The sequence below is a fragment of the Sphaerodactylus townsendi genome, linkage group LG06 (assembly GCF_021028975.2).
Source record: "Sphaerodactylus townsendi isolate TG3544 linkage group LG06, MPM_Stown_v2.3, whole genome shotgun sequence".
Lineage (NCBI taxonomy): Eukaryota > Metazoa > Chordata > Lepidosauria > Squamata > Sphaerodactylidae > Sphaerodactylus > Sphaerodactylus townsendi.
This window is the reverse complement of record NC_059430.1, coordinates 45090420-45110310: the sequence shown is the minus strand read 5'-3', so window position 1 is coordinate 45110310 and position 19891 is coordinate 45090420. Positions and strand designations below refer to the sequence as shown.

At 43.9% G+C, this 19891-nt stretch overlaps 1 protein-coding gene across 1 annotated transcript in view; it reads right to left on the bottom strand.

The window, feature by feature from the left end:
• BLTP3B (bridge-like lipid transfer protein family member 3B) overlaps positions 1-15256 on the bottom strand; it is a 62607-nt gene extending 47351 nt beyond the window's left edge. Inside the window, exons 1-3 of the mRNA XM_048499480.1 lie at positions 15030-15256; positions 1493-1655; positions 437-475 (exon numbers count right to left, since the gene is read on the bottom strand). Coding sequence (XP_048355437.1) covers positions 437-475; positions 1493-1655; positions 15030-15073 — 246 coding nt within the window. The 5' untranslated portion in view covers positions 15074-15256. The remainder of the gene's footprint in view (positions 1-436; positions 476-1492; positions 1656-15029) is intronic.
• Between the last annotated feature and the right edge of the window lie 4635 nt (positions 15257-19891).

Genomic DNA, 19891 nt, shown 5'->3' with positions numbered 1-19891 from the left:
CAGAACCCCTATTGCTCAACATTCCCATCCAGCTCCATCTATTTTCTAAAAGCACTTGGCAGGTACCAGAAAAGGTGTCAGCTGGTGTCATGAAGCCCGCAGACACTACATTGGGGACCCCTGATATTAGGGCTAACTATGTCAAGCCAAAATATAAATTTGAGAATTCCTCCTCCAAATCCAACTAAAATTATTTGTGTTTAAATTGTATTAAACAAATGGGAATATTGAATACTTCCTTTTCCAAACAAAAACACTACAAAACTACATGAACACACACACACACAAGCATGCACATGGAGCCAATAAATCATGTCTCAAGCAATAAATCAAGTCTCTTCGTTTCATAATATTCTTTGAATTCTCATATCTGGTTTTCATCAATTTTTATAGAATAAATTGTCAGTAAACTGTGGAAAATGAACATCAAACTCACCAAACTGATTGGATGGGTTTTCAATTTTGTCCATGGTATCTACAAAATAATAGGTATTATTTTAAGCAATACCAATGAAAGAAAAAAGAAAATAAGCAATAACATATGAAGCACAAATAACACCTCATATTATATATATCAGCAATACGGGACACATGTCATGCTCCTGGAACAAGATCACTGGCTTCCTATTTGTTTCTAGATCAATTTTATCAGTTCTTGTGGCCTGAAACCAGACTATCTAGATAAGTCTCTTACAGCCCAAACCAGAACAGGCTGGCAGGCAGGGACAGTGCGGCTCTGGCACCACCTTGCTCCCTACAGAGGGCTTTCCCACAGCACAGGAACTCCAAAAAGTAAAAAAAAACAAAAACCTCCCCCAGAATCACCGATAGGAGAAAGTGGAGACACACCACAAAAAACGTGGCATATTTCCAAGGCTGGCTCTGCTGTGCAAGGGAACTGAACAGGCAATGGAAGCCAACCTGTGTTGGCTCCCCCCCGGCATAGCCTCCATCATGCCAGAGTGGCTTGAGAATGCTGGCGCAGAGCTGGGCACTTCAGCCAAGCATCCCAGGGCCCCACAGTAGCTGGCACTAGCAGATTTGCCCTTCTGCCAGGGTAAGTGCTCCAGGGAGGGCATTTCTGCCGGCATAAGCCTGCACTGACTCCAGAGGGGGATTCATTCTCCCACTCTGAATTGGGCTGCTATGTTCTTATTCATCTTCTTTGATTACCATCCCAGGTCCTGCTTTGGCGTTCCTCCTCCTCTTCCTTTTTTTTAGGTGATAAGATGCACGGCATCCTAACTCTGGAATGGCTTCTCCTTGCATGTTCACCTGATGCCAGATTTGTTACCTTTCGAGCACTGAGTAAAGACAGAATTATTCCCCTAAAAGCCTGGGAGAATAAATAAATCTTCCCCTTGTAACAGCAGCCTTCAACAGAATCAATTTTGATTGAATGAATTATTTTGGCCTGATAAATTTTTTGAATATTTAACCACAATACAGAGAGAAAATTGGTAAGCGTTCCTTTTCTAGAATGATCACTTACTCTAATAGAGGCTTTATTGCAAAATACTTTGTTGATGGCAAGCCATGTGGGTAGATCCAGCATATTTTGAAGCACTTCTTCATCAAGCTCCAAATTGGTCAGTTGGCCTTCACCTTTAAGAGTACTCAAGTTGATTTTGTCAGGTGACAGGTTTTTGGTGAACCTAAGAGAAAATATACATTAATATTATAATTCCTTCACCATAAAATTGCTATCCTACTGATAAGTAATGCAAACATGTACAAAAAGTCTTTAAAAATCATAGTTCAAAAATCTTTTTGTAGGGATGAGCTGCTGACCCAGCAGCACCGTAAGTAGAGCGCTGGAACACCGGCGCTCCTACGGTCTTCTGGTCGCACCGCTCCCCCACCCCTCACCCCCCGATGAGTCACGGGTCATGAACTGCCTGGCTCACAACCACCGGGTGTCCCAGACAAAGGGACAATGGTCTTGCCCCCAGGTGAGGATTAGGCCCAGACGCTGATGCTCCTCTCCGCACGTAGCAGCCAGGTGAGATCATGCATCACATGATGATCTCTCAGTCTCCCGCTCTCCCGGATTTCCCCCCGATCTGCCCTTCTACACGCTCCCGCTATAATCATAATAAAAGGTGCCAGGAACCAGCACGCGGCAGAGTCGCTAGGAACACGGACACCCGCGCTCCCGCTGCTGGCGCTCTCCACCAGATGTTATCACCGCGTCTCGTCTCGTTCTTGCGCTGACCTCGCGGGCACGACTTCACTTTTAACCCTGTGAACCCCTATTTTGAAAAATGTTTGTATTAAATAATATCCATGCAAATATTTTGGCAGAATTCCTTGCCTCTTGTCTACAATAAGAATCTGCAGGCCCGTCAGAATGTAATTTTAACGTTGCTCTCAAGTTAGTCAAGGCCTACAAGCACCATTTTTCAAGACTTTTAAATAGCCAACTATAGAAAATACAACAATTTTCAACACCTACGAAACAAGGTGAAATAGGAGTGCTGCAAATAAAGAGGAGCGTAGTTAGTTTAAACGTATCTTTGCCCTCCAACAGAATCCTCTTATCTCATATGCAACTTTAAACCCATGCAAGTCCTACTCATACCAGCAAACCTTGCCCAGAGTGTCTTATGTTGACCTTGGATTGTATCAGTTACCCTTATGACAATTTTAAATGCTTCACTTAAGATTTTTATTTCCTTGCCACAAATGCTAGATTAATATTGAAATACTGAAGTTGGGCAGTGCAATCCTTGTGGGGAGGGGAGACAAAAGACCAAGGGAATGGCATGACCTTTGTGGCGGAGTAAGTATGAGTTATTCCAGGGTAGCTCCCATTCACATCTGAGCACAGAACTAGGTAAGTCTGACAGTTATACTGGCATAGCTGCACTGCTTAGTGGTACCAGAGTATCCCATGTGCAGCTGAGCTATACTTGTGCTCTAGCAAAGAAAAGGTTGTTCCCAGGGTTAAGTGGGAGAGCTCAGCCACAGTGTTCGTGAACTTTGTTTTCCCCGGTGGATGTTTGCGCAAAGTGCTAACTCTGTTGCGCAAAACGCTCTCCCTGTGCTATTGCCACCACCATGAGCGCCCTGCTGCTTGCTTTAGGTCCACACAGCAGGGAGTTGATGAACAGCATCCCATGCTGTGCTTCCTACCTTCTGAGGTTCAGCCCATTCTGGCTGGAGTTTTTAAAGGACAAGAGGTGCTGCAATTGGCTCTGGGGGATGGGCATGGACAGCACTTGGGAGTTCTCCAGGGAGATAGTTGGCATCCTAAGCACTCCGGCACCTTTTTGCTGGTGGCAATTCAATGGGTCCAGATGACTGCGAAGCATTTCACCCCACTCTGTGGCTTCCTGGCCAAACAAGCCCCATAGCATGGACCTAGGCCATTCAGATGGCAGCCCCAGTGTCCCAACAACCTGCTCTGGGAGTGTCAGGCATGTTTGCTCCTAACAGAACCAGAGGTGGAGACTGGACATTCATGCATCTGTCCCCCATACCATAAAGCTTCTTTGACTCTGTCTGTTGGGTGCGTGCATCTCTGTAAAGGGAGAGGGGGGGAGTCGGGAAGGGAACACATGGAGGATGGCGCAAAAAGCACAAGCTGAAAACTTGCTGTTGAGTGACAGCAGCCTTTTCCTCCTATTGATCATTTCAAGATGATCTCCAGGCAAACCTACAGTCAGAGGAAGGTGGGGGGGGGGGGTTCTGCTGGGATCAGCAGGGCCCTACTACTCTTAATCTTGATATCATGTACAGCCCAGTCTCATGGAGCAGAGCAACATTGACCTGGATAGATGCCAGTCTTAATTCAAGGGTTTGATATCAAGAGGGTCTGCCTGATACCTGGCATCATTCCTTCCCCTCCTAAAATAAGAATGTGGAGCTTCAGACAATCCTAAGGGCACAGCCACTGAATCTGGTTAACAACAGCCCAGCCTTGGGATAGCACACCTGGCTCTGGCTTTGCAAAGAACTTGCAAATGTCCACACCCTGATCTTGCCAACGAGCTTGCTGTATTGCTCTGCATCCCTTTCTCCTAACATAAACTTAATCTCAAACCTCCTGCCTAATTATTAAGGGTCGTCAAATCTCCAGAACTTCTTTGTTTTAGCTGTCCAAGCTCATGAAGACTTGGAATATCCCTATTTTAATTCATCCAAAACTCATCAAGTCTTAGGCTCTCCCAGGTTTTAATCTCATCAAATGATTTCCGACAGCATTGTCAATGTTTGAGAAGACAACTTTGCTTTGTTCTAGGAAGATTGCCTCTCTTATCATTGCCGGGCCAATTTTTTCCTGTAACTAGAGAACCATGTAACTAGAGACTCACAAAATCCACGGCAATTCACACTTGGATTTCCTGCTTGAGCCTGCTGCCATGACAAGTTCTGGCTGTTTCTTCTACCCTCTTTGGACTTCACTTCTGGACCGTTAAATATCACCCTCCCAACACTGTCCTCCTATTCCCACAATCATTCATCTCTGTATTTCCTAGGCTTTTTAAATGCTGTGTGCTTGCAAGTGTTATCTTTATTGGGGTGTTGTGTTGTTTCCAGGCTGTGTGGCCGTGTTCTAGTAGCATTTTCTCCTGACGTTTCGCCTGCATCTGTGGCTGGAATCTTTGGAGGCCAGGTTATTTTTATTGTTTTTAACCCTTAATAAAGTTGTGCCCCTTTTCACTTTAATTCTGGTTTGGAGTGGATTTCTTCAGGGATTGACCTTTGTATACATTGGGGGAGATCTCCATATCTGACTTGCACATTGCAGCTATTTCCAGTGAATTATTAAATAAATGTAGCTTAGGAAAGCACTGGGACTGCCTCAGCTGTTCAGTACTAGGATAATATTTTTTTCTGCCCAGATAAGTCTCAATGGGAGGGTAGCAGCAGCTTCTAATGTTGTCAAGAGTGGAGAAGCGGGCAATGAAGACCATTAAAATGGGGGAGTAAAGTGTACCACACTGTACATTTTGGAAGGGGCAAAGTAAAAAATTTAACACAGTCAAAGAAGAGAAATATCAGCCTGCCACTATTTTATGAAATAAGAAAGACAAAAGTATATGCCAGAAGAAATGGGCTTAGCAAACTACCAATATGATATGCCTCAAAAAACAAAATATATCAGGACCAGTTAATACAGTCAGCAGGATCTAGGGGAAAAATGTTTCCTTAACTATAGTACTTGGGGGGGGGGGGGGTTATGGGAGGGGGGGGGAGCTGTAAGTTTGAATATTGTTCCATTTAAGAAAAAAGCAGTATGCTGGGATAACGAGCAGGCAGACTTCAGATAAAGAAACAACTTGAGCTGGTAGGAACAGTTTTGATCTATAAATGAACAATCTATTCTGTTTCTAATGTAACATTTATTTTAAACATACCGGTAGTACTTTTGCAGTTTCTTTAAGTTTACTATTAAAATATTAAGTTGTACATGGAAATACATCAGAACCACAACAAGAATCTGTGGTGTTCCCCCCCCCCCCGGGCCCTTTGGGCAGTGTATCCTTCCCTCCTCCCTAACCTGGGGGTTGGTCTCCCTAGACGATGACTTTCCCAATTGGCCCAAGGGCCAAGAAACCACTGCACCCACAAAGCACTGGGTGTACGGGGCAGCCCTCGCCCACGCCACCACCCTCCTAGTAGGTCTCCTTGCCTCTCTTCCCCTGTCTGGCTTGAGAGTTCACACCCTCCCTCTCTCTCTCCCTTGCTGCTTCACAGGGAGAGGAGTTTCCAGGGCTTTGTCTCTCCCCTGTGGCCTCACGGGGAGAGGTGTTTACAGCTTGCGTGAACGACTCCCACCCTGTTACTGCACAGGGTGGGGACCAGCTTGAACCGGGTTCTAGGTTCTCAAAGGGGGTCTGGGCTTCAGGGTCCTCTTCCCTCTTTCCCACTTCCCACCATTGAGCTGTCCCTTTCCCTTGTCTCTTCACACCACCACCCACATTCTCTGCTGTTGTGGCAGCTCCCGCCTCGCCCTTTCCCACTTCCTTATATACCTTCTGCCATCTCATTCCTCTTCCTCGTCCCAGCTGCTTCTCCAGCCTATCTTCTACAGCCGCCTCAGCTGTGGGCGGGCCCTGCCTTGTCTGAGCTGCTTCTTCAGCCCAACTTCAGCCCACAAATGCCTCAGCTTCTTCTTCAGCCCACAAATGCCTCAGCTGTGGGCTTGATGGGCCTAAGCCTCCTCTCTTCCCTGCCTTCCCCTTTGAACAAGGCTTCTGAGGCCTCTAAGGCCTTCTCCCTCCCTGCAAGAGGCTCCTCTGCAGCCTTCCCATCTCCCGCAGTGCCAGCTGGTGCAGGACTCAGTGGGGTAAGTCCAGGCGCTGCAGCTAAGCCCGGACAGAATCACTGCTACATAGCCAATGCTTAGTGTACACTGAATTCACATGATAAAGGAAACAAACAAGCTCATGGCCCAATAATATTATTGAAGGTGGAAACAGAATTAATGTTGAGACAGGCCAATGCTGTAGTGAATAATTAAGTGCCAAAGGTTTCTGCCAAGCAGGCTTACAAGTAAGGATCATGCCTAAGCCAGAGACCTATCATTACAAGGTCAGACCAAAGGATAACTAAACTAAACAAAGGATAACTAAACTATAGGCTGTCTGCTGGTTGATTCTGTTTGGACACTGAAAAAAGGATAACTAAACTAAACAAAGGATAACTAAACTATAGGCTGTCTCTTGGTTGATTCTGTTTGGACACTGAAAAAAACCAGCATAAGCAAGCTGCAGAAATGCTGCCGACAATTCATGATTTTGCAATATAATTTCTGCTTTACAAGGTATGAATTCACTATCTCCTGCTTCTTCAGTTACAAAGGTCATACCACAATATTCATTTCTATACTTGACACAACTGGGGCATATACATCTTTTCCTGAGTAGCTTCCTGAACTCACTATCTGGGGCCGGACAGTAACTTCTGAAAACAAAAAAGATATCGAAAACCTGACACTCTTCCAGGTTATTACTTTCTACCTAGGGATAGCAGGGTGTAAAAAAGGGTATATGAATCCAAGACTCAGAAATGAACTGCTGACCACATCTGAAGCACATGGATGCACTAATCAGGGGCAGATTGGCTATTGTGGCCACCTTTATGCCTATTAAAGGTTGATAAAGATAAAGATAAAGATATTGTGGCCACCAGGACTTCTACTGGTGGGCAAACAACTAGTTCTGGGGTACAAGAAGATTGACCCAGGTGAGGCACCACTATCCAGATGAGTCCTGTGTGAGGTTGGTGGTCCTGACTCCTGACTAGTTAAAAGTGGATTAGGGCTAAGCAGATGGACAAGGCAGGTGCCAAGCTTTGCTGGTGAGGAGTACAATGGTATCTCCTTCCCTCAAGCCAGCTCTTCCACTCTACATCAGGAAATGGAGCTCTTTTCCACAACTGTTCTGGCCTCCTGGTTTGTCACTGGCATTAATACAGGCAAAGTACAACAGACATGGGACAAAAACATGGAGAACACAGATAGCCTGATAAAGGAATAGCAAGGATGAGATGACTTACAGGAGGGTATTGGGAGGAGAAAGTACTGGTGAAACTACAGAGGCTGAGGAAATGTATAATCTGAAAAAATGGGAGCACCATGAAGGAACACAAATGCACAATTACACTACACACAGAGCAAATGCAAAATAAAAGTAAAATAGCAAAAGAAAAACAATCTAGGAACTGTGAACATAATGTACAAAGAAAAATGAAATACATAGAGATAATAAGAAATAAGATTGTCAACATCCTAGTGATGGAATATGATTCCCTAAAAATCCAAAAATGCATTATTTAAAATGACATTATTGCTTCTGTATAATACACAATTCTCGGAAATAGTAAACATACTCTAGGTCAACAGTTTCATCCACAGTACCTCTTAACAAGGTTTAAAAAATCATAGGGTAAAAACTGTTGTGGAACTAGAACCTAGGCATTTAATTAGAAGATTTTTAACCCTCTTTTCCCTAGTACGGCTATAACATAAGTTTCAAAGGGCAAACAAGGATAAAACAAAAATAGACAGTGAATTAATGAGAACCAACTGCATATAAAAGGAAAGCTGATTAACCTTCCTAAAGTATATACATGCAGTAATCCTGCCGAGTCTCATGACATTGCATGGACAAGACCTTACAAAAACTTAGTCTTGACTAAATCAAGACACATGAAGTAATGTCTTTAAGCAACCTCTAGGAAAACTAAAAGATATTAAAAGGTATAATAATCATCTCACAGGTAAATATTTAGAAATAGTAACCGCCAAGAAGGCATTTTAATAGGATGTTCCAATTAAAAATAATACGTTTATTCTGACCCAAATTTCTAAGTAACTGATCTAGCAAAGTTACTACAATAAACATGGTAACCATAATTGTTCATGTCAACAGTGGGGTATACATTACACATGCTTAAAAACACTTAATGGAAGTTTAAGACTATGAATATTATGCAGCCTTGCTAATAATGCTATTACAATCAAATGCAGTGATTCCCAACCTTTTTTCATTCATGTACCCCTCGGCAACCCATTTCTCTAAAATTGTACCCCCATATTAGCAAACCCATTATGCAATTTTTTGAATACCTCAAAACGCTCTGGTGCATACCCCTCAGGGTATGCTTACCTCAGGTTGGGAACCACCAATGTAACAGACTTAACAGCTTCACCCAGCCATTTGGAGACTCTGAGATGTTAATTAGCAGCAGCTGTCACAAGAAACAAAATGAGGGGCAGGTTGCTTTCATCATGTACGCAAGTCAGTGGCCTGAATAAGGGAAGCTTATGGATGTTTCACTCTGTCTTAGCTTTTTTACCACAGTTTTCAGAAGAACCTATACAATGTTGTTCTCTTTTTATCCTGCTCCTATTTTGCCGTGATCTTTCCCACAACTGACTACACGCGATCTTTCAGAGAAAAACTAAATTCAGAGAGCCTTTGTACACTTTATGAAAAGGAAAATGTGCATTTTTCCAGGTCTCATTTTCCTTACATCAATCCCCTGTGGATTTTCTGTCTTGTCCAGGGTTGCCAAGTAGTCCTGGCAACTGGGGGAAGGGGTCTTACCAAGCTTAAATGGGCCCTAGACCTTGAAGTTGCCAGGCAACAAACCTTGAAGTTGCCAGATGACAACACTTCTGTAAGTTATATCACCACCTAGCCGACAATTAAGGAGACGTTTTGGTTTGTGCTGGGGGAGGGGTTCCAAAGCAGGATGTGGCAACCCTCGTCTTACCATCTTAAAAGCTTTCCAAGTAGTAACCATTTTTGTCTGATATGCAATGAACACATCCTCCTGCAAGCAGAATATATTTTCTGTACTTCTTTACACTTTGAGAGCAACACTAAGCAAGTGTTTTTAAGACTGCACAAGTTGTTTTTTCCTTTGAGTGGACCTGGTCCAGGGTCCAATCTTCCTCTTAGAATGAATCCCACTTATTTTTTTCTATCTGACAGACTCAAAATCTGCCATCATAAACAACAAGACAATACTAAAATCACTATAATGTTCAAGGCTCTGTGGAAGGTGGGGTACAAAAATACACATAATAAATCATGATCCTTTTGTGCTAATAAAAACTGACTACTGCAAACAAAATGTTCTTCAGATTATTTCCTCAAAATTATTAACATTCTTCCATTGTAATTTATACCTTAGGACCATCAATTTTGCATCACAGAATTGTAGTGATTTGGAAAAGAGTCTGGTTGACTGCAGTCAGGGGAGGAAGCCACAGCCCTGGACTAGTGGATGGTTATTCCTGCCCACCACCATCAGCCTGCACAATCCAAATTGCAAATGGTGCACTGAATAAAAGTGCTTACTAAAATATATAGTACTGGATCTTATCAAAATATTTAAATACATCCCATCAGAGGTGAACAAGTTGCCCAGCCTTGTTCTCAAAACATCACTGAAAACTTCTGACCTCTTCTCTCATATGCGAGTATGACAGATCAAAGAGGCAGGCAGTCACTCTATGATCTAGAAAAGTAATTATAAATATAAATGCTGTTCACCAATATGAAATTAAGCAGTTCAATTAGTACATTCTGAATTTATTTACTCACTTATTTGTTTAAATATGGCTTGCATCATTGAGCCAGCAATATGAGTTTGTGTGTGCAAGCATTAGGGAAAGTGTATGGAGAAAAACCTTTTTAGAAATATGCTACTGATTCTTCTTTAGGTTAATTTCCAGGTTTAATAGCTGCAAAAGATGCACTGTTTGGTCATACTCTCTCAAGAATAAAACACACGATGGTAGTTTAGAAAGTATATAAACAAATAAATCAGATTCCAAAAGTGGCACTCAAAGCAAGACGGAATGATACTTAAACATTCAGACGAAGAAAGTTTGGCGTTACCTGCCTCAGCATAGCAACCTTAGATTTCCTTGGTGGTCTGGTCTCCCATTCAAGTACTAACCAGGGCAAACCCTGCTTAGCTTCCAGGACTGGGCTAGCTCAGGCCATTCAGATCAGGGCAACCTTTTAAAAAATACTATAACTATTTTCCACACTACAATAGTGATTGTAAACGATTGGAAAAGATTACCTTTACAAATGTATGTTCAGGAAAACTTACACTGTCTATAATATGAAAAGCATGATCCCTATTCAGGTGAGTCTAGAAGTTCAATATCAAATAACGAAGCCAAAAGTTTAAAAAGTACATTTTCAATACCCACCAATATTACTCACAAAACGTCTCACATATATTAAAGTGAAGCACTTAGCATGTTGAATATGCTCTGAAATTTAAAAAATCAGCATAAAGTGAAAATGCACATCTTAAGTTATATTTTTCTCTAATAGTCTGTACATTTAATTAACACTAACTAGAAACATAAAGATGCATCAAAAATAGACTATAACCAGAATTTAAATGCAGCTATTGTATCCACAATCTTCACAAACATGGAGAGGAATAGTGGCATAGAAATAGTGGTATACTGAACATTATATATGACTTTTTGAAAATTTCTGAACATGAATAACTAACACTGGAATCACAAACAAAAACTGAAACCTTATAAGAGGTTGGCTTCAAATTATCATGCAATCAGTTGAATAAACTTTTAATCTAACAAAATCATGCTGAATAAAGCAACAACAGAGATATTAACAGCCTCATCCAGTGGGAGGGGGTAGAACAGTGGCTAGGGACAACACAGCTGCGCAGCCTCCAAAGAAGCAATTGGTGGCACAGGCACCAGGGGAGAAGGGGAAAACCTTTACATCCCCTGGAAAGCTCATAGCATAAAGTGTTTTACGCCACACTTTTTGGTGACATGAGTCTGAGTCACTGGAAGGGGGGAGTCAACAAATATTGACTCTGCCTCCAGGAACTCCTCCCTCCATGCTGGCATGGGCTTTTGTGGTCACAAGTGGCCGCCACAGGGGCCAGTTTCTGGATTTGGGTGCTGCAGCAGCCAGCTGTCAAGGTGAGTCCCTCAGTGCCAGCATCTGTGCCACTTTGCATGGCGCTGGTGGCACAGGCACCAGTACAACCCTTCTGCCACTTCCAGTGTGGTTTTAGCCCTCCCCCTGAATTGCACAACTAGACCCGACACAGGTAAAACAAGCTTTATAACCTGATTTTTTCCCAAACCAATTGCATAAAAATCACCTCATTTTTCCTTGTAATGAATTAAATAATTTATACAACCCAGTTCAGTTGTATTTTAAAAAGAAAAAAGAAACTTTCCCCATGTTTCCCACCAAGAATTAGGGAGTGGGTATCAGGAACTACTTTGGGGCAGAGATTGCTTAATGAAGATTACTTCAGCATCTAACAAACATTCATACTTACCATAAAAGTCATAAGCAACCAATTTGGGAATGATACAAACTTGGTCAAAAAAAAGGTGAAAACTGACCCTCTTCCACAAATAAATTTTAATCTCATCTATTAAATATCATTTAAGTATCATTAAAGTATACTTTTTCAGCAGCCCTTATATTTTATGGAAACTATTTGTTCAAAAGGTTTCCTCTTGAGAGTCTACAAATTGTGCAAGGCAAAATTATTCAAGAGAACCTTCGACACTGCCACCTCATTTTAATCAGTGGTGGGATTCAGCAGGTTCGCACCACTTCGGCAGAACTGGTTGTTAAAATGGTGCTTGTAAATAATCAGTTTGTTAAATTATTTGAATCCCACCACCGGAACCGGTTGTTAAATTATTTGAATCTCACCACTGATTTTAATCATATATGCGTTTAAGTTCTTATGGATTTTAATGATATATTATTTTTTATTACCATTGTAACTTGCCTCAGATCCCGTTTCAAAGAAAAGCACACTAAAAATGTTCTAAACAAGCAGTTCAAGTAATGAGTCAGTATTTGGACAAATACTGTCTATAAATGATGGTGTTCACATCAATTTTAACTCTGATTGCCTTTTTCGTTTTTATTTATATTCTTTCCATTTTAGCATCACCCAACTGGCCCCTTGCTTTTCAAAAAGTCATAAGATAAAACCACTCCGAGTTGTCTCATAATTCCACATAAAATTGAGGCTGGTATTATGTAGATGTACATTCCCAGAAACTAATTATTATTATTATTATTATTTTATTATTTATTTAATTTGTATACCGCCCGATCCCCGAAGGGCTCCGGGCGGTGAACAACATTCACTACAACATCAACAGGAGCGGTCGTACAAATATAAACACATAGGCTCCATCCCATAAAATAGCTTAAAACTCATAAAACAGCAAAAAACCATAATACATAATAAAAGGCGTCCGACCCCAATTTAAAACCTACCCCCATGGGGGGGGATGGCAGGACCCCTCAATATGAGGGGACCCTGATGTAACTGCCCTAGGGGCAGGGCAGTAAGGGGGGCACCATGTCAGCAGCTGGACACTCCAAAGGCCGGGGGAACAACACAGTGTTACAGGCCCAGCGGGACTCACCCAGGTCCGCAGGGCCTGGACAACTGGAAGGGTGTTCCACCAGGCCAGAACCAGTGCCGTAAAGGTCCTGGCCAGCGTGGAGGCCAACCGCATCATAGAGGGGCCGGGGGCCACCAGTAAGTTGGCCTCTGCAGAGCGCAGAGGCCGGTTGAACATATGGGGTGATGCGGTCCCGAAGGTACGAGGGTCCCAGGCCGCGCAAAGCCTTAAAGGTCAAAACCCACACCTTGAAGATGATTCGGAATTCAACCGGGAGCCAATGCAGCTGTCGCAACACAGGCTGGATGTGTTCTCTGAAGGCGCCTCCTGTGAGCAGGCGTGCTGCCGCATGTTGGACCAGTTTTAACTTCCGAATCAAACGCAAAGGAAGGCTGGCGTACAGCGAGTTACAATAGTCCAGCCTGGAGGTGACCGTTGCATGGATCACAGTGGCCAGATCCGCCTGGGAGAGGAAGGGAGCCAACCGCCGGGCCTGGCGAAGATGGAAAAATGCAGTCCGGGTTGTATGGGCCACCTGGGTCTCCATTGAGAGAGACGAATCCAGGTGGACCCCCAGACTGCGAACAGAGGGGGTCGGCGCCAATGAGACCCCCTCCCACACCGGCGGCTGGAAATCCCTAACCTCACCCCTGCGGTCTAGCCAGAGGATCTCCGTCTTCGATGGATTCAGTTGCAACCTGCTCTGCCACAACCAACCAGCTACAATTACAATTACAATTAATACAATGAAAAGATGCAGGCCAAGCAGCACAAATCTCTTACCCCTGAATAACCCTCCCCCCTCCAGTTCTAGAGACCTGAACATAACATTTTACATCCTGTTCTCATTACTGACCATCTGTCAAGATCAAGCACAAGAGGTCAATTAGGACTGACTTCCTCAATTCTTGCCTTCCTCAAGTAACTGATCATGCTACTGATGGGTGCCCTTGGCGGATGTTCAACAGAATTTCATCCAGCAATGAAATCATCCTTCAGGTTCAAAGACTCTGTCATTCATTTGGCCAGCACCACAACCCAGCTTTTTGGCATATTGAGCAGATTCCTCACTTGCCTGGCATGATTGCAATTTATGACCAATTAATGCTGTCGGTAAAGGAATACGGCGGGTATAATACCAAGATAAATATCCCCTCAAATGACTCCTGACAAGCCACATTTGGAACTTCCAGTACCAATGAAGAACTGAAAACCCAGCACAACTGCGGATAGGGTTCTGGTCTGGGACATGTATAATTTTGGTCTGGAACATGCATACATTCCATTCAAGTTGTGGACATTCAAGATATATATGGACTTTGGAGATTTAAAAGGACTTAAATGTTCTTTGGAATTTGTACCTGTATTACAAAATAAATAGCACAGAAGAATTAGGATATATGCAAATGTTTGTATGCACATTAATAGAACACTCAGGACCAAGAACTTGCCAAGCTTTTTTTCCGGATTTGTCACCCCTACACAAATTTGGCATCTCCAGACCTGTGGAAGCAGACGACGAGCCCAGTGACATCAACCAAGCCGCCGCTCGCTCCTCCCACATCCAACGTGTCAAGCACAATTTACAATCCATCCACACTATCTCCTATGTGCGCCCCTCAAGGCACAACGCTGGCCAGCCGCCTCGCAGCTGCACACTAATGCACAAGGTCTTGTGAAGGGGGCCACTCTGTTTCCCATTGAGGACTGGGTGGGGAGAGGGCGGAGCGAGACAGCTGAGGGGGAATCCCAGATGCGGTCCCTGACCTTTCCGTCCTAATTTCCTTTTGCCGACACTAGGCTGTCCCATATCAGACACGCTCAACTTGAAACGCAGCACTAAGGACATGGATTTTCACAACAGAGCGCTTCTTTTTTAAAAAGAAAATAACAACTCTAGTTTCTTCCCCTGTCAACCCCCTTCTCTGCTTCCCATCACTTGCCTGATTACCTCATGACTTAAGGACGATAAGGCGGCGGCTCGACAGCCCCCCCCCCCTCCATTCGTTCCGCAGGAACGTGGAAGAGAAAAAGGAGAACCCCAAATATAAGCTTCCCCCACCTGTGCCTTACCTATATCCCCCCCTTCGCCACGAAGGACACCTCGCTGTCCCCCTTCACTGACCTGGAAAGGTGCTTCAGGATCTGCTTTTTGATTATGCCCGCCATGGCCTCCGCTCCCCCGTCTCACAGTCCGGGATAGCAAATGAGACTCCACGGTCGCTCCATCCTGCCGTTTCTCTCCGCCCGAGACCAGGGATCCGAGACACCTCCGCTCACCCTCGGTTGGGCTCCGCCGCCATTTTGATTGCGGTATCGCCAGCTGAGGAGAGCGGGGTGGAGAAAAGGCGGCGCCAGGCGCAGGGAGAGCCGCCTGCTTTTGCTATACAAAGAAGGAAGGTCGCGGTCGGAAGTGGCTGGGGGCGAAGGGACATCTATTACAAGCGCTGGTTTGCCCTACAGACCGTATCCCGCAAGAGGGATGAACACTTTGTTCCGGAGGGAGGACCCCCGGATGGATCCTGCGACGTTGCAATCCGGAGAATAACTTCGAAAGGAAGCAGGATTCAAACTTGCTGCGGAAACTTCACTTGTCAGATTTACAAAGACGGGTTTTGCAGTCTCGAATGTATACGGGGTGTTGAAAGACACCGACACTGCACGTTTATATGTATTGGTCACTTTTGTAACGTGATGAGAGGCGATCTCTTTACTGTTGCTCCATACCTCCCTGGAGTCTGCTGAGGTTGTGTGAACAGTTTTGAAAACTACAAAACCGGTTTCTGGTCAAGGCAGATTATGGGATATTAAATCTAATAATATTAACAACTAATTTTAAAAGCCAGTGTGAACTAGTGGCTAGAGTGTTAGACTAGGATCTGATTTGAATTCCCATTCTGGGTGGAAGCTTGCTTGTTATCTAGGCCAGTCAAGCAGTAACCTACCTCACAGGGTTGTTGTGGAGACAAAGAGAATAATGTAAGCCACCTTGGGTCTCCATTGGGAAGAAAGATGGGTTATAAAGGAAGTAAATAAATGGCTCCTTCTGTAATGACAAATTAGTGTATCTCACCTGAAGCAGAAGGAAGTCGCAGAGGGCAACAGGGTTTTTATTCTTTTATTCTTTTGAATTTCTCTTAAACCACAGGTGTGCGATATGTTGCCAGTACTTCCCCAGGTGCTTGCCAAATTTTTCAGAAGGCGGATGGGCAATTGTAAGGCCGCCATCATTCAAGTGAAAGAGTTTTCTATGGTGAAAGTAGTAGCCATGACCACTGAATAGGGCTGGTAAGAATTCTGGCTTGTCGTTGCATTCCCCTTTTGGGCTTTCCTTTCACTTCCTCTTTCTATTTGTCCCTTCTGCTCACCTGGGCAGAACTATTGTTTAAAATAGTATCAGTTTTAAAAGCAACACTGATTTAGGGTAAATTAAATTCCATGTGTTTCAATAAATTCCAAGTGTACAAGCAATCATAGATCTAATAGAAAGTTCTGATGTACAAAAACATGTTAGGATATGGTACTACTAGACTCCTGTTTAAATTCCTTAGAGCATTTAGAAACTTCAGACTGCTTATCTAACCAAAAGCATTCTATTCACGAATTGGTATCTTCCAGTGGATCACATAGCATTACCTCCTGGATCATCAGCCCAGGATTTCATTTTCAGCAGAGACAAACTCAGAGGTACAAACCATAAGTTCTCTCCCTTACCTTCACTAGCATAGCTTTGAATGGCCACTTCCATCGGTTAGTTCTCAAACGCATTTCTGGCAGGGACCTCTTATTGCATGATATTGAGCAAATAAATCTCAAGAAGTATATTGCGAACAGTAAAACTTACATTTATTCAAGTAGATTCTGTTCATATTCAGGTTGCAGTTGAAAGGAAGAGAAATCTAATCTAAAGAGTACATTGCCCTGTCTCAAGTGACCTGCTGATCCAGCATCATGTGTATGGGAATATGAGGAATTATTTGTACATGAGACATCTGTAGGTATGGGCAACTCCGTGAAGATCAATATGGAAAGTGGAAGAACAATGGACACAGAAAGAGAGGAGGGTCAGAGGGCAGCTCCCAGGTTAAGACAAAGAAAGGGAAATCCCATTTAAGGAAAGTGATGTGGCACCCTCAATGTCCAAGTGTGCTGAGTTGCTCACTCCAAAGGTTTCTGTGATAGATATTGACAAAACTGTGAAGCCCACTACTTGTACTCTGGATCCTTGCCCATCCTGGCTGCTAGAATCATGCAAGGCCCACATCAATAAACCCTTAGCATCTATTATAAAGCAGTCACTAACTCGGGGTACCTCTCCTTGGCCATTCCATCCATTATTTAAAAGACATCCCTACAAAAAAAATGATGTGGCCAATTATTGGTATGTTCCAGCCTGTAACTTGCCCTTTCTGGTCAAAGTGATTGACAGAGCAGTAACAGATCAACTCCAGGTCTTACTGAATAACTCATCTGCTTTAGACCCTTTTCAGTCTGGCTTAGGCTAAGCTATGGACAAAGACAGTTCTGCAAGTTTTAGTTGATGATCTCCAAATTATAGACAAAGGCCATAGTTCTTTGTTGCTCTTATTGGATCTATCTGCAGTCTTTGATACAGTAGAACATACCATCTTGTCGAGACACTTGGAGACAGAAATAGGTATCAGGGGATGCACATTGAACTGGTGCAAATTATTCCTCACAAACTGGACTCAAGGGGATGCTACTGGAAAACCAGTTTTCATCAGCATGGACCCTAACCTGTGGTGTTCCACAAAGCACAGTTCTATCCCCCATGCTTTTCAATCTCGATACAAAACCCTTAAGTCAAATAATTCATAACTTTGGAGTTAGTTGTTGTGATGGACTGCAGAAGAAGTTAATTCTGAAAGTGCAAGTGTGTCTGAAGCAAAGCATTTTTTACCTTCAGTATGAGGCAATAAAGGTTTAGGAACAGGAGAAGCAGTTTAATTGGCCTAAGGGCTAGATGATGCCAAGGAGGAAGAGATTAACTCCTTGAAAGAATAATTTGTGAGGCTTTTGGAGTTAAGAGTTCCTGGTGTTAAGAGCTATCCTGCCTCAACTGAGTTTTAAAACATAACATCTCTGAGGAGAATAGTGACAGTCAGTGTCAAAGTCTGACTTGCTCTACTAGTGACAGCACTGCAGTGGCTTACCGCCTATAGGGACATGGGGTAATCCACATCCCCGGGTGCACACTTTTTGGTTATGTGGGGTGGGGGCACCAGGCAACGGCCGGGTCCACACATAAAACACATTTGCCCTCTGTTCTTAGAGCTGTGCTGACCAGAACATGCAGACTGTTTATTCACAAGACTGAAGAACTTGGCTGAGATTTGTCTGCCTTTTGTTTTGAGCTACCTTGAGTCTCTCTAATGGAGAAAGGAGGGCTATGAATATTGTAATCAATGTGAGGAGATGCCTCCATGAATTTTCTAATCCACTTTCATGGGCATCCCAACTACTGAACATTGAGCACCATAATTTGGATGAAGAAGCATTTCATTTTTTCCCCCGACCAGAATTATCTAACCATTGAATTAACTGAGTGCCCCAATCCCATCGAATCAGAATGAGTCCTTACCATGTGAGAGGGCATATTGGCCCAGCTGCCCTTCCTCCAACTGAGCTCTTTCCAACTTAGCTTCCATCTTCACGGATAGGCCCAACCTCTGAAACAGAACCAAAGGCAACAAGAGACCTTAAATAGTGTCACAGCATCTTGCCAACTCCTTCCCTTCTTCTTCCCACAATAGACACCTTGTGAGGTGGCTGGGGCTCAAAGAATTTGGAGAGAACTGTGACTAACCAAAGGACATCCAGCAGGCTTCATGCAGAGGAGTAGGCAAACAAGCCTGGTTCACCAGACTGGAGTCCACCGCTTATGTGGAGGAATGCAGAATTAAACTCAGTTCTCCAGATTAGAGTCCACTTAACCACTACACAAAGAAATGGATCCTGCTCCACTCCCAGACTCTGCATCTTTCTGACCTAGTAGGGTTTTCTTTCAACACTGATGAACTATCTGGAGGAATAAGAAATTCCCCAAAAGAAAGAGCTGCTGACGCAGCTTCTTTAATCTCCCATTCAGATTATTAATACTTGGACAAATATCAGGCAGGGAAGCCTTAGGAGAGGTCAAATATTGTAGCTTGAATTGGACATACCTGGAAAGACAAGCCCTCAACTGTTTTGCCTGCCTGTTCTCCTCCACCTGACTCAGGAGGAAACCTTCGGCCAGGGCCACCACTTGGGAACTGGTCTCTGGCCCACATCCTCTGACCCAGTGCTGCATTTCGTCAGTAACTGCTCTAGGATCATGAGTTCCTGGATCTGCTTCTTGGAGTGCCTCTTTGGCTTCAGCCAGCGATTGCAAAGTCAATGGAGCTGGATGCAAACCTCTTGGGGCCTATCGCCATCAAGGTAGCAGAACTGCCGGAAGCATTGGCAAAGTACTTCTGAGTTCAGGGTTTCCTGATCCCAGACCTCTGGCACAGCTCTCTCACAGAATGGAACAACACTTCCAGCTTGGATGAGATAGGGGTCTTTCCTTTATCTCTTGTCAAATCCAGGTCCTCCTAGGTGAAGTCGGCCCGTGAGGGTCGCAAGGAAGAGGCGAGACGCAGCGATATCATCTGGTGGAGAGAGCCAGCAGCAGGAAGCGTGATCAGTGGATCTGGCAACTCTGCCGTGGTCTGGTCCCTGGCACCTTTTATTAGGGTTTCAATGGGGGCGTATCGGGAGGTGGGAGAGCGGGAGAATACTGTATAGTACATAACATCATGGGGTTGCCTACGTTCGGGAGGAAACGTTCGCGTCTGGGTCAAATCCATACCTGGGGGCAAGTGCCCCTTTGTCCCTTTGTCTGGGACACCTGGTGATCGTGAGTCAGGTAGTTTATGACCTGTGACTCATGGGGGGCCTGGGGGATAGGTGAGCGTGTGCACCCAGAAGGACACAGATGGCACA